The 15443-nt window shown below is 47.9% G+C and overlaps 1 protein-coding gene and 1 pseudogene across 2 annotated transcripts in view; both read left to right on the plus strand.

Moving 5' to 3' along the window:
* Positions 1 to 368: 368 nt before the first annotated feature.
* On the plus strand, positions 369 to 1610 carry LOC112301692 (rRNA-processing protein FCF1 homolog pseudogene; annotated as a pseudogene).
* Positions 1611 to 4424: 2814 nt separating this feature from the next.
* PTPN9 (protein tyrosine phosphatase non-receptor type 9) overlaps positions 4425 to 15443 on the plus strand; it is a 78882-nt gene continuing 67863 nt past the window's right edge. Inside the window, exon 1 of one of the 2 annotated variants that reach the window (XM_053927597.1) lies at positions 4425 to 4913. In XM_053927597.1, the coding sequence (XP_053783572.1) occupies positions 4851 to 4913 (63 nt within the window). In that variant the 5' untranslated portion in view covers positions 4425 to 4850. Of the gene's footprint in view, positions 4914 to 5164; positions 5506 to 15443 lie in introns of those variants that run through there. The other variant, XM_071221920.1, reaches the window with a different exon arrangement.

Here is a 15443-nt window from a genome sequence, read left to right on the forward strand (position 1 = left end):
AGAGAGTAATAAGACATGGTCCCCACCCTCAAAGAGCTCAGGGTCCAGTGGGAGAGACTACCAAGGCAGCAATAATTGTAATTCAGAGTGTTGTATAAACTCTAGACACAAGTATCAGGTATAAGGTTAACATAGTATAGTCATTAACCTTTGATCTGAGAGTGGTCAGTGGGAATGTCAGATGGGGAAATTGTGTGAGGGAGGAGACAGATCATATTTTAATTAAAAAAAACAAACAGAATAGGTACGGTAAGGACCAGTCCCTGTAGTAATGGGGCAAAATGGAATCTATTGTACAATGGGATGAAAATTTTCAGCTTCCTTATAGAGCTTGCCTTCAGCCATCCTAGTGATTACAGTCATGGCTTATGGGTAAACAAAAAAATGTTCACCTTAATTAGTTAGCAGTACGACCTCTGCACTCTGAATCTGTTTGTCTTCTGGAAAAAATGGCAATAAGAGATAAGAGGGCCATGTGATCTCGAGGAAGCAAAAGGAAACAAGGAAATATGCGACCACGAAGAGGATGCTTAGTCTGAGAGATCAGAGGCTGAAAGAAAAGGAAGGACTGAAACCTAAAGGGAGACAAGAACAATGCTAGTGCACGCAAGGGGAGAGATGGTCTCCCACACCCTTTCTGCTTACTCTTCCCACATCGCACACAGCTGGGCCCACCTGACCACACCCTGGCCGATGCCAACGTTACCACCTTTTCCACTGGGCTGAACTGGACTTAGTGCAGCCAGTGATGGGCTGTCTCTCTGCCAAGGGTGTCCCTCGTATGGCTGCCTGTGTAGTGGTTGAAACTGAGAAATGGGGGCAAAAGTATCGAGGGGCTCTAAGGATCGATCGCCAAGGACCCGAGATTTGAACAATCACCACGCACCCACAAAGGAACCTCTGCAGATGACTGTTTCGTACAGAGTCACTCAGCACAAGTGTTACATTGTGTGACCAGTTGACAGGGACCTTAAACCAAGAATCGGGAAGGTCCCTGGAGTTCCCATCACGTACATTTCTAACCACAGTGAGCGGATGCCAGGTGATTTTGGAGCCCCTCGGTTCTAATACTTAAAAAACAAAGTTCCTCTGCTTTCCCTCAACGAACTTTCTCTGTTGCCAGTTTATTAAACATGCTACAGAATGAGCTACTATTGCTGCACTCACCCACTTCCTCTGTTATGAGCTAAGTATGGTTAAATACACTCACTTTTTTATGTTTTGAAAATGATATTTTGTATCATTTTAATATTTGTTACATCTTTTTATAAATCAGATGACTGCTCAAAGAAAAAAAAAGAACTTTGGATTTTTTGTAGCCAAACCACGTCTTATAAGACAACACAGGTCTCTTTCATAGACAGTAGATACTTTGGAGCAATACTTTGAGAGGAGCTTTGGATTTGAGGAGTAAAGTTGTTTTGGGGGAAAGGCTATAAAATTCCAATCACAACTTCGAAGGACTTCTATTCTTAGACAAGAACAGATATAAACTAGGCAGGAGGGAATGGTAAGACGAGACTTCAGAGTTAAGATGACTGGCTTCATTGATTTAGTCATTCAACACACATTTATGAAACGCCTGCCTACTAGACACTAGGCTGCAGCCACTGAGGTTCCAGGGGCCAACAGGACAGGTGTGGTTCCTGCCTTCCTGGAGTGTACAGTTTCATAGGGCAGGCAGACACGAGGCCAGTGAACAAGTCCACAACGGCAGATTGTGATCGGCTCTCTGGTAAAGGATAAGATGGTCCCGTGAGAGTGGCAAACGGGGGGTCTGATTCAGTTTAGGGAGCAGCCACAGAAGCACCTCCTGAGGAAGTGACTTCTGAGCTGAGACCTTAAGGATGAGTCAGCTTTGTCTGATGAAGAAGGTAGCAAGAAGGGGAGGGTACGCTTTCTAGACAGAGACCTGAAACACGTGCTTTAAAAGCAAAAAACCGAAACAGAACCGGTAACACCCCCTCCCGGCTCCCTCTTTGTAAGTTATTCCCCACTTTCAGATCTCAATTGATGTTAATTATACTAAGTTTATTGGGGGAAACACTGGTGAATAACACGAGTTTCAGGAGAACAACTTTGTAACACAACGCACACACACTCTATTGTGCGCTCCCCACCGGAAGGGAGTCTCCTTCCTTCACTCTGTACCTGACTGCTTTCGTCCTCTTCCTTCTCCCCCACCCTCCTTAATTTAATAAAGATGGGATTTTTGTCACCTACACCTCCCAAATCCTACCCTACCCTTTCTTTAGAGGCTCTGCAGCCAAGCACGTAAAAATGCAAGAAGGCCATGTCTATACATGTGGATCTACCTTACATGCATTTTTTTTTTGTGAAACAAGGGTCATGTTTTCAGCCAGCTCATACTATTGTGGTGAGAGCAGGTGAGTGCAGGTCATTCAGGACAGTGTGGCGCGTGTTGAGGACAGAATAAATGTGAACTGATCTCAGTGTGTGCGCGCTATAATTTACTTACTGACTTTCCCACGGGTAGGCCATTATGTGGTGCCCATTCTTTTGCGATTACAACCCATTTTGCATCTCTAAGGTTTGATCTGATGACAGGACCATACTTGATTTCCTTGGTTTGAGCCTGCAGTTACAGACAAGACTTTGTACTCTGGTTATCCTAAGATTTACCTCCCAGAGCAAATTCAGCCAGCTGCGTGGCACTTAGTTTGTTACCCTCCTCTCTGCTCAGAAACGTCCGAACGTCGTCCTGCGAGTTCCGAGAACTGTTCCCTTCCACACTCACAGGCTCCCACACACAGCTGTGCGTCTTAAACCACTGCCGAGCTTCCTCTCCCAGTGCACTCTGCCAAACTTCTCCCTTTGTATAATTTCCCCCCCCCCCCCCATCCCTACGTAGGCGTCAGAGTGCCTGGGTTAAAGTTTTAGCTCAATCCTAACTCCTTCACTGTGTGACTGTGGACAAGTCACTGACCCCTGGTGTACTGACGGTCACTGGGCAAGACAAATACAGAACTGTAAATAGCGGGCTGAGAGACTCCATCCTCTCCTGTGTCTACTCAGGGGTTTGTACCACTCGGGTCCTGCCATTTCTTCCTCAGGCCACTTGCCTCCCTGGGGAGAAAAAGTATTCAGTGATTTCCACATGTAAACAGACCTGTGCTGTTCGGGGTCAACTGTACTGTTACTATTATAAACTTTTGGGGGAAGGGTTATGTATATACACGCCCACAGGGAAAACTGACACACACAGAACTGTTACAACCCATCCAAGAGTTACTCTGAGGACAGTAAGTTACTTGGGGCAGCGACTAAGGTGGGGGTTTTGGCAAGTTGAGAATGTTTCTGGTTTTTTTTAAGATGGGAAAGGGAGGGAAACATCAGTCGGTTGCCCCTGGCACATCCCCAGTTGGGGACCTGGCCCGCAATCCTGGCACGTGCCCCGACCGGGAGTCCCACCGGCGACCCTTCAGTGGGCCCGCTGGCCCTCAACCCACTGGCCCGCACCAGCCAGGGTGGGAATGTTCTACTTCTTGGTCTGTTTGCTCGTTACATGAATACGCTGAGTTTATGAAATTCACCTTGCTGTTCAGCTTACATTTTCACCTTTTGTGTAAATGTACTTCAACAAAATGTACAAGCGAGCATATAAGAAAAAGTTCCCCTATCCCCTCTGATCCTGACTCCCAGTTCCCATCTTGAGAGACAGACAACCCGTTACCTTGTTCCTGTCCTCCTAAAGCTTTTGTACATGTAAATAAATTTACGAAGGCATGTTTTTTCCTTTACACATACGGCAGCATATTATACACAGTATTTGAATCCCCCCCCGCCCCCCCACTTTACAGTATAGCTCAGGGACCGTTCCAGATGGTAACATGTGTAATTGCCCCAGCGCACAGCCCAGGGCCTGGCAAAGAAATACCCTTCTAAGTAAGTAGAGTCTTCCAGAGCGGCGCTCGGGGGCTGCACCCTCTGTAGCTTCTGTGCGGGGCACGGGTGGGGTCCTTCCGACTCAGCCTTCCCGGCGCGCAGGGTAAACGACGCCCTGGGCGCGGGGCTGTGGCCGCGCAGAGACGAGGCCAGGTCAGAGGCCGCAGTGCAGCCGCGGAAGCGGCGCGTCCCCGGCTGTCGGAAGGCCCCGGGCTTGGTCTCCCCGTAGCCCCGCAGGGATCAGCGCTGACGACTGCTTACCGCGGTCTGGGAAGGTGCAGCCGCGGCGCAGCCCTCCGCCCTCTCTGGGGCCGCGCTCGGGCCGGGCCGCGCGGTCAACCCCTCGGCGGGGCGGGCCCGGCTCGGACGCCGTGTCCCACCGCTGGCGCCCCCGCGGCCGCGGCCGCAAGCCCGCGCCCTGCGCCCCGGGAGCATCGCCGCCCCGGAACGCGCGCCCCCGCCCCGCGCCCCCGCCTCCTCCCCTCGGCCCGGGCGCCTCCTCTCTGTCGCCCCCTCGCGGCCCGCCCACCGGCGAAGGGGACGCGCAGTTGCTCCATGGAGCCGCGCGGAGCTCGGGCGGCCGCGAGGGCCCGCCGCCTCCCCGCCCGTGGCCGCTGCCCGCGCGGCGTCTGAGCAGCTGCGCCCAGGCGGCCGCGGCGGCCAGGCCGGCGGCCGGAGCCCCGTCCCACTCGGGCAGCCGCCGCCGAGGCCCCCGCGGCGCCCCTTCTCCCCCGACGGCTTCTCGACGTCCCGCAGCTCCCGCCCGCTCCGCTTCCCGGGACCGCGGCGGGACTGGGCGAAGGGGCGGAGAGAGTCCGCGGGCGTCTCCGCCCGGAAGACGGCGACACCCGGGAGCCTCCGGGCGAGGAACGGCGGCGCGGGGCCGGCATGCGCGGGCCGGCCCGGGGCTGCTGAGCGGGCGTCCCGCTCCCGGCGGCGGCGCGATGGAGCCGGCGGCCGCGCCCCAGGCCGCCATGGCGCCGGAGCTGACCCCGGAGGAGGAGCAGGTGAGCGGCGCGGCGTGGGCGTGTCGGACCCGGGCCCGCGCGCCCCAGCCCAGGCCTCCGCGGCGGCCGCGCCCCTGCCGCCCTCCCCCGGGCCGGGCCGCCCGCGCCCCGGGCTTGCGCAAGCCCCTGCCTCCGGCCTGGCCCGCTGCAGCGGGCTGCGCTTCCCTCCGCGCCGGGGCGTGCGTTTCGGGGCAGGAAATACCCCGGTCGGGCGGCGGGGCTCCTGCCCTCCCGAGGACGCCCGGGTCTGCGGCACGGGCCGCCGGCGGGCCCGGCGCGAAGGAGCAGGCCTCCCGCGCTCCCGAAGCCCCGGCCTGGACGGCCCTGGGCCGCAGGCCGGCCGCCCGACCCCGCCGCGTTCCGGTCTCCATCTTCCCGGGGCCTGCGCGCGGCTCCATTGTCCCCGAACGCCCGGGCCCGACCCTGCCCATAAGGAAGTGCTGCGCGCGGTCGTCTTGAGGGCTTTGGGACGGGGGCAGCCAGGCCTTGTAACTGCCTCCTGCACGATTTTGCGGAGCAGACAGGGGCCACACCTTCTGAGCACGGCGGGACCCCTGACGGCTTTTCCCTGCTCACCCCCGGCCTTCGAGCCGTGAGTTTGATTCCGTATTTGAGTGAAAATCCGAAATAAGATGGTCACCCATTCCAAACTCCCCAAACCCCCGTTTCCAAGAACCACCTTTGACAGTGCAGTCTCCAGGGTGGAGACCGTCTGGTTTTACAGAGTAATACTGGTTAATGGGCTTAAGACCTGATTTTTTAAAAGCCCCGTTCTCCTCATTTGTGGAGATAACACTTTTCCTGTTTGGCCTCTTGCCTTTTGACGCTTTGAGATAAAATCAGCACGGGGTGGGGGTGGGGGGAATGCTGCTGCGCTGTACCAGCCCTGGGAACATTCTGGTAACCGATATTGAGCGTTAATAAAATGCTCGTCGGGGCCTAGTACGAGCGGGTGGCCAAGGAACCGTCCTGCCAAAATTAGAGAAATACGGTGGCACTAAGGTGTGATGTGCTAGGTTGGTTTTAAGAAGTGATCTCATTCAGTCCACTTTTGGAGGGCTAGTCAGATTGGAAGTTTCTACGTTTCTGAGGTTTAATGACGTCAATATTCCACTACGGAAGTGGCATTAGGTTGCAAGTATCAGGAAAGCAAATATTGACAGTATTGGTCAAAATGTAGAGAAAGCGTGATCAGTAAAAATCTTTTACATCAAATGGACGTGATGGGCATTAACAAGAACTGGATGGAACCAAAATCAAGGAGTTACGTGGATTTTTTAATAACTATCTGTTTTTCTACAAAATACCAAGTTTTCTACCAACATTTCAAAATGCCGAAACACAAGCATAAAAGCTGCATAGTTTCACGTATAGTTCCAGTTACTGTGAAGCTTGATGAAATTTCATATTTTACTTTAATATCATGTACGTATACTCTTAACTGTTAAGGTTTCTTTAAAACATTTAAATTCAGCAGCAAATGCACGTTAGTCTTATCAAAGTAGTCATCACGGGAAATGACACATTTGTGCCATAACGCTAGCCCATTGCTGAAGCCAGTTTTACAGCTCATTTGGGGTTGATTTCAAAGCTGTGGCAGAATCTTTGCCAACGTTGAAGTATCTTCAATGTTGGAAAACTCTTGTACTTTTGAGAGTCAATCTGATTTTTGGAAATAGCAAAAAAAAAAAAAATCCTTTGGAACCCAATTTCAAAAGTAACATAGGGGATCAGCTGAGTTAAGGCAAAACTGAAATGCATTTAGGTCCTTTTCGGGTGTGGGAGATTGCCCTTGCAGATGCTCCTGGAGCACACCCCTCCCAAGTGGTACCTGTCTCCCATGCAGTCTTGTGAGTCAGAAACCCAGAAGTTCTCTCCGACACTTCTCTCTCAGCCCCGGCGTATTGTATTGAGACATCGTCAGGTTTTCCTGAATATCTCTTAAATTCTTTGTCTTCCACCACCACCTTCCTCACCCTAGTCCCCGCCTGCCTGTCCTATCCTGACGGAACGAGTTTCCTGCCTGACACGTCTGCTTCCCTTAGCTCTCCTCCCTGAAGCCGGAGGCACACTGCAGATCTGATTGCATCTGCCCTTCAGCCTGCCGTCCCCCCCCCCACCCCCGAAATGAGCCTTCATAAAACCCTTCAGTGGCCATCGCCAGCCATTGAGTGGTCTGGAGCCCTTGCTAATGCTCAGGCTCCCTCTTTGCCCCAGGCACACAGGCCTTCTGGTCCCACCCCTTGCCAGGTGCTACAAGGTCTGTGTGCAAGCTGCTTCCCACTGGGAGCTCCCTCTTTATCCTTCAGATCTCAGCTTTCACTTTCTCTGGAAGGCCTTCCTCGACATCACCAGTTAGGTTAGATCTCTGTTACTGGCTCTCAGGGTGCCATGCTCTGTCCTTTACATCACTTAGAACAAGTTTCCACTCTGCGACGGCATGACCAGAAGCTCCGAGAGGACTGGGATTGTGTCTGCTTTTGCTCCCCGTCCTATGCACGTTGCCTAGCATAACGCCTGGCACTTAATGGGCAATCAGGAAATCCTCGTGGAATGAATGAAAGTAATTCTGTATGAGGTTTGCACACAGGCAGTATCATCTCCTTTTAGAATGGCTTATAAAAAAAATAAGGACGTTGTTCATTTTGATATGTATTGAAGGTCATCATTATTATTATTTTTTAAAGATTTTATTTATTTACTTCTAGGGAGAGGGGAAGAGAGGGAGAAAGAGAGGGAGAGACACATCAGTATGTGGTTGCCTCTCATGCATCCACTACTGGGGACCTGGCCTGCAACCCAGGCATGTGCCCTGACTGGGAGTCGAACCGGCGACCTCTCGATTCTCAGGCCGGCATGCAGTCCACTGAGCCACCCCGGCGAGGGCGAAGGTCTTCATAGTCTCATTATTTGTAACTTTGGTGTTTCTTGCCTTTACTTGTCCAGGTCTCAATGATAAAGCTTACAGTTGAATGACGGGAAAAACTATGCTTTGCCTTTGAGGAGGTTGCGGGAACAACAGCAGAGTAATAACAGTAACTGTTTCGTGAGCTTTGAGTAAGGCTCCGTGCTGGGCATTTCACACGCAGCTAACCCTTCTAAGACTGGAGCTGTTACCTCATTTTGCAAATGAGAAAACTCAGACCGAGAGAGGAAGATTGCCCAGGCCACATGGCTGACAAGTGCTGGAGCCACGATCGGCACCGGGTCTGCCTAAGCTATTCTGCCTCCGCTGTGATGTTGCCTCTGTCATGTACTGCAACTTCTCATGCGGCAGTTAGCCAGCTCACTAAGATGCCTCTGAGGATACGTGGTAACTAATTTGGTGGGTTTTAATATTGATACATGTGTTTCGTTCTGATGCTGCTTCTTCAGATAGGGTTTAAAAAGGGCAGACAGGAAAAGTATGGAAAGCTTTAGTGAGGCCTGTATATTGCCAGCAGAGACATCATACACTCTGCACAAGAAGTTGTGATGAAATGTCTCTTGAAGAAAATTTTGTTCCTTAAGATAGAGCTGGCAGCTCTCCTTTTTGAGGTGTAGTCAATAAAAATTGTAATTGAAAAAATTATTTATTTATTTTTGGTAGTATATATAAAAAGGTTTATTTTTTTCCAGTTACAATTGATATTGTTATATTAGTTTCGGGTATACAACGTAGTGATTAGACATGTACGTAACTTACTAAGTGATCCCTCCCGTACGTCTAGCACCCACCTGGCCCCATATGTAGTTACTACAACATTATCGACTATATTCTCTATGCTGTACTTTGCGTTCCCGTGACTTCTGTTTTTAAATGTTTTATTTATTTATTTTTAGAGACAGGGGAAGGGAAGGAGAAAGAGAGGGAGAGAAACCTCAATGTGTGGTCACCTCCTGCGCACCCTGCTTGGGGGACCTCACCCTCAGCCCAGGCATGTACCTTAACTGGGAATCGAACCGGCGACTTTTTGATTCACAGGCCTGTGCTCAATCCACTGAGCTACACTAGGCAAGGCAACTTTATTTTTTAAGCGAGGATTATTTTACTTTTTATTGAATTTATTGGGGTGACACTGGTTTACAAAATTGTATAAAGTATCAGGTACACAGTTCCACAACAGGTCATCTTCCCCATGATGATTTTGGAACGGCAATTTTGTAGCTCTCTTTCCCATCTTGCCAATTTCCCTCTTCTATGGCAAATATCTGTTTTTCTCTGTATCTATGAGTCTCTTTTTTGTTCGTTTTCTTTTTTTTTTAAGATTTTTAATTTATTTTTTATTTTAGAGAGGGGGAAGGGAGGAGGGAGAAAGAGAGGGAGAGAAACATCAATGTGTGGTTGCCTCTCATGCGCCCCCTACTGGGGACCTGGCCAAAACCCCAGGCATGTGCCCTGACTGGGAATCGAACCAGTGACCCTTTGGTTCCCAGGCCAGCGCTCAGTCCACTGAGCCACACCAGCCAGGGCATGTTTTGTTCTTTATATTCTACGTACCAGTGAAATCCTATGGTGCTTTTCCTTCCCGTTTGACTTAGTTCACTCAGTGTGATGTCCTCTAGGTCCATCCATGTTGTGCAGATGGTAAGATTACGTTCTTTTTCATGGCTGAGTAATATTCTACTGTATCCATATGTGTCCCCTCTTTGCCCACTCATCTGTATATGGGCACTGAGGTGGCTTCCGTTTCCTGGCTTGTGAGTAACGCTGCACTGAACACAGTGCAGCATGTGTCTGCTTGAATTAGTGTTTTAGATTTCTTCAGATGCTCAGGGGAATTGCTGGGTCATTATGTAGCTCTATTTTTAATTTTTTGAGGAACCTCCATATTGTTTTCCACAGTGGCGACATCAGTTTACCACAAAGAGTGCAAAATGCAATTTTTTATGTCTTCTTTTTCTTTAGTATAGGAGAAATAACTATTCTTGGAGCCAAATATGAAGAATATTATCTCTCTAAACTGTAAAAACCTAGGTATTTTTGTGTCAGGAATACATCCTTTTTGATGTCTTTTATTTTTTTAAATATATTTTACTGATTATGCTATTACAGTTGTCCCATTTTTTCCCCTCTTTATTCCCTTCCGCCCTGCACCCTCCCCACCAGCATTCTCCCCAATAGTTCATGTCCATGGGTCATACATGTAAGTTCTTTGGCTTCTACCTTTCCTATACTATTCATAACCTCCCCCTGTCTATTTTCTACCTACCATTTATGCTACTTATTTTCTGTACCTATTCCCCCTCTCTCCCCCTCCCTCTCCCTGCTGATAACCCTCCATGTGATCTCCATTTCTGTGGTTCTGTTCCTGTTCTAGTTGTTTGCTTAGTTTGTTTCTGTTTTTCTTTTTCTTTTTTTCAGGTTTAGCTGTTGATAGTTGTGAGTTTGTTATCATTTTACTGTTCATATTTTTGATCATCTTCTTTTACTTAGATAAGTCCCTTTAACATTTTATATAATAATGGCTTGGTGATGACGAACTCCTTAAACTTGACTTTATCTAGAAGCACTTTATCTGCCCTTCCATTCTAAATGAAAATTTTGCTGGATAGAGCAATCTTGGATGTAGGTCCTTGCCTTTCATGACTTGGAATCCTCCTTCCCAGCCCCTTCTTGCCTGCAAGGTTTCTTTTGAGAAATCTGCAGTTTTATGGGAACTTCTTTGTAGGTAACTGTCTCCTTTTCTCTTGCTGCTTCTAAGATTCTCTCCTTATCTTTAATCTTGGGTAATGTAATTATGATGTACCTTGGTGTGTACCTCCTTGGGTCCAACTTCTTTGGGACTCTGAGCTTCCTGGAGTTCTTGGAAGTCTATTTCCTTTGCCAGATTAGGGAAGTTCTCCTTCATTATGATTTCTTTTTTTTTTTTTTTAAGTATTTTATTTATTTACTTTTAGACAGAGGCTGAGGGAGAAAGAGAGGGAAAGAAACATCAATATGTGGTTGCCTCTCACGTGCCTCTCCACTGGGGACCTGACCTGACCTGCAACCCAGCCATGTGCCCTGACTGAGAATCAATCCAGCAACCCTTTGGTTTGCAGGCCGGTGCTCAATCTCCTGAGCTACACCACCCAGGACTGAATTCTTGTTTCTTCATTCTGTTGAAGAAACATCAGTTGAATAAACATCAGTTGGATGTTTATTTCTTCCTTCTGCTCCAAATTGTTGATTTGAGTCCCGGTTTCCTTCCCTTTACTGTTGGTTCTCTATATACTTTACTTTATTTCACTTTGCATAGCCTTCACTTCTTCCTCTATTTTGCAACCGTACTCAGCCATTTCTGTGAGCATCATGATTACCAGTGTTTTGAACTCTGCGTCTGATAGGTTAGCTATCTCTCCATCGCTTAGTTCTATTTTTTGAGCTTTGATCTGTTCTGTCATTTGGGCCATATTTCTTTATTTTGGCACACCTGTTATGTTGTAAGGGGTGGAGCCTTAGGTATTCACCAGGGCGGGACAACCAGGTCACTTGTGGTGTTTGTTGGGGAGGGGTCAGAGAGGGAACAGTGCCACTTGCTCAGCTCTGGGCTGGCTTTAGTCACTTCCCCAGCTACCCATAAGCAAATTGGGCCCTTCTGGTGCTAATTCCTGGGTGGGTGGGTACATTCTAGGACCCTGTGGGTCTCTCCAATGAACTCTCCTGTGAGATTGGGAGTTTCTCCTTCTACCGCAACACCCACGTGTTTTTACAACCAGAGGTTTCAAGGCTTGCTTTCCCTGTGCTGGAGACCTGGGTTTTGGCTCCCCAGTTGTTCCTCCCGGTTATCAGCACCCAAATGTGGGACCACCCAGTTGCCGCCTTGCCACATGTCTTCTCTGCCCTGGCTGCCTGTCTCTGCCCCTCCTACCAGTCCAGATGAGTGTTTCTTCTTTAACTTCTTGGTGGTTGGACTTCCATACAGTTAGATTTTCTGGCAGTTCTGTTTCTTTTGTTTTTAAATTTGTTGTTGTCCTTCTTTTGGTTGAGAGAGGAGACAAAGTGTATCTACCTATGCCTCCATCTTGGCCAGAAGTCTCTGTTAATCCTTTTTTGATGTTTAATGTGCCAGCAAAGTTTTAAATTTGGCAGTGTGATGGGTAATTTCTACATATCAGTACTAATCTTTATTCTTGCTGTGTTGTTAATTATCTTAATTTTACTTTTCCAAAGCATGTACTCACATTTGTAACTTCACCTGAAATTTTATTGAATTTGCTAAATTATGATTAACTTGATCGCTACGGATAGCTAAAAGTATTTTATGTCATATGCCTTTGTTCTTATGTTCTATGTCTGTGTAACCTACAGAAAGTTAAGTGAGGTTCCCTAGGTTACATGGGTTCGGGCATACGTTTTGAGTAGAACTCTCTCCTTTTAATAAACCATAGAGCACAAACTCTTAACTAGGATTCTGAGGATATTTGAACTCAGCAGTTATAGCCTTTTAGGATCTTTTGGTTTGACGTGGATTTCCCAAGTAGTGATTGACAGGAGAGAATAAGTTTTCTAAAGTACGTAGGCTTTTATTCATATTATCATTTCAGGCAAAAGATGGTTTTAATAACTCATATAGTGCTTCTCTCCCATTAAAAAAATTCGTGAGTTCTTTAAAGTTGCTGTAACAGATAATCTAATACTTATTTTCAGAGCATCTGAAGAAAACTCCTATTTTAGAGTGTGTACGGTCTGGGGCTTACAGCATTGTGGAAGGCTTAACAAACATGTAGATGCGAGTGCCCCGTCGTGAGCCCTCGGTGAATGCAGCCGCTCTCACGGTGCTCCCTGTCTTCCGATGGCGAGAGGGTTTAGAGCTGAGTTAGCTCAAAACAATTCCAAGGGGGGAAAACATTCCTGTTTCCCCTGGGGCCCGCCATTTAGCCTGCATTCTTATGAATACCAGAAGCTAGTTATCTTGCAACTTTATAGTGTGGTTTTCAAACATCTGTCCTAATTCTGTGCTCTGGTTTGTGATCTTAGAATCTTCTAAAGCTAAAAATTTAGCTGTCTTGCAGTAAAGTTAAGAAATTTTTGGCATTTTTTCCAAGGCCAGGGGTTTTGTCCTGGTTCTTGTGGCCAAGAACTTCTCTTTTCCCACAGCCTCGCATGTCCTGTGCTAAATGTCAGCTGTCTCTCCGGAAGTAGCCGTATGTCAAGAACGACGTGATTTATTATGTTAAGTGGAGGCCTTCCAGAGAGGCGCAGGAGAGGAGAGAGGCGTGAAGAATTCTCATTATTTTCGTTATTGCCAGTTTCTGTTGATATTGTAATTAGCAGTGAGGTAAAAATCTCATTTGGACGTAAGAATTTTACTCTTAAGATATCTGAGCATATCAAGGCTCTTGGACTTTAGTTTTGTGAATGGTAAGGAACCTGGAGGTTTTCTCGCAGAAACCTGAACTTAAATACTTAGTAAAGAATTGAAAAGTAAGACAGACCCTGCTTTAGAACAGAGCTGAGCGGTTCTACAGAGGTAACAGTTAAAAGTCATTATAGGCTGGTATTTTTGAGTCTTTCATTTGCTGACTTGTATACCTTTATTGTACTGGAAAAACCATAGTAATGTTGGGATACGTCAAGTTTGTTTTCTAACTGTTAAGGCCCATTTTTATAGCAGAACGGCTGGTTCACCGCGGTGTCAAAATTGGACATCACACCCCCTGAAACCCTCCGGGGTAGTTTCAGCCACTTCACACCTGTGCTGTGTCATCTGCCTTGATGTCTCAGAGGACTGGGGACACTTTCTTTTCCTAAACCAATCAGTGTCACACTTCCCCCTTTACGCACCTCCCACTCAAGAGCTCCCTGGCTGCTCCTTCTGGCACTGGAATAGTCTTCTGGAATCGGGGCAGATGTTCCTGGAACAGGTAGTTTAGCCTGTACTCTTCGGCGCTGGAGGGCCCGCACCTACTAGAATGAGCATTTTAATATTTGATTTTGAGAGATGCTTGAGAACCTAACTGAGATGGTGTGGGGATTGGAACAGTTATAATAGTTCCTACATTTAAAAAATAGTATATTTTTTAATTTATTTATTTTTAGAGAGAGGGGAAAGGAGGGAGAAAGAGAGGGAAATAAGCGTTGATGTGTGAGAAAAGCATTGATTGGTTGCTTCTCCCACACTCCCCCACCAGGGATCAAATCCACAACCCAGGCCTGTGCCCTGACCGGAATCAAACTGGTGACCTTTGGCTTTGTAGGACAACGTCCAGCCAACTGAGCCGCGCTGGTCAGGGCTCAGTTCCTATGTTTTAGGTAAAGATGGATCTTCAGTTAACACACTGAGTATTCAAATATGTGCCCTCAGGTGCTGGTTTCAGTGATTGACCTCACATACTGAAAAACTCTAGTCTAAATCTTAACTATTTCGCAGCATAACCATCACAGAGGACAAAAGAAGCCATGTCCACAGCCTTCGCACGGGTTTTCAGGAGTGGGGTGGTTTGTGTGACAGCACACCATCACTGGGCCCTGCCGGGGGATGACAAAAATGGGGGGGGGTGTCACTTTTGCTTCCCGTCCCAGTGTTTCTGAGTGTTGCTGCGAAGTGTCTTTGTTCTTCCAGTGAGTGAGGTGATTATTATTTTTTTTTAATTTTTAAAAAGATTTTATTTATTTATTTTTAGACAGAGGGGAAGGGATGGAGAGAAACTTCAATGTGTGGTTGCCTCTTCCATGACCTGCACTGGGGACCTGGCCTGCAACCCAGGCATGTGCCCTGACTGGGAATTGAAATGGCGACCCTTTGGTTCGCAGGCCCAAGCTCAGTCCACTGAGCTACACCAGCCAGGGCCTTGAGGTGATTATTATGTATTAATCTCTTTTCCTTTTCAGGTGAGGGTGGACTGAAAGTAAGGTTTTACAGATCATAAACAGAAAGACAGTTTGTTCATTCATTCAGCAATCATTTATTGTCTATTGCTGTGTGCCAGCTCCTTCATAAGCCTGGATTGGGGGTTCTCTGTGCTTGAGCAATTCCCCTCGAGTTCTCTCTAAACAGTTCTTGAATTGTAGGGTACCCGGCAAGGAGGAGAACTTTTGATGCATGTGCACAGTGAAGACAGGACCTCGGTCTTCTCTGCATCCTTAGCGTGCATTGTGAGACTTCAAAATGTGTTTGCTAAAGAATGAGTGAAACCGAATTGAAATTATCCCTCACTCACCATGAAGCGGGTGCTGTTTTGCCCAGGATGGCTGGTTATCTGTGTGATGCAGGGATGATGTTCAGAGGCTTTCAGTCATTTGCTGAGGGACACAGCACTGGGATGCAGAGCTCTTCTGATTGGACGCAGCATTTTCTGTAGTGAGCTTCATCCAGCGGACCCACGCGTTTCTGTGTGCACTACAGTCCAGCCCTGGTTCCTGAAACGTCTCGGTTCTCGAACAGTTAATTCTGCCCCCACCCGGTTGTTAACAGAAAGACTGACTTGGTTGTCTAACAAAACTCCAGGCCTCTCCTCTACCTGACAGCTCTTTCCTGCCGATGCCTGTGTGAGATGCCCATGTGATCAGTCACGTGTCTCTCAGGCGACAGACGAAGGACATTCAGTTTTTGAACAAATTGTTTC

The sequence above is a fragment of the Desmodus rotundus genome, chromosome 7 (genome assembly GCF_022682495.2).
Source record: "Desmodus rotundus isolate HL8 chromosome 7, HLdesRot8A.1, whole genome shotgun sequence".
NCBI lineage: Eukaryota > Metazoa > Chordata > Mammalia > Chiroptera > Phyllostomidae > Desmodus > Desmodus rotundus.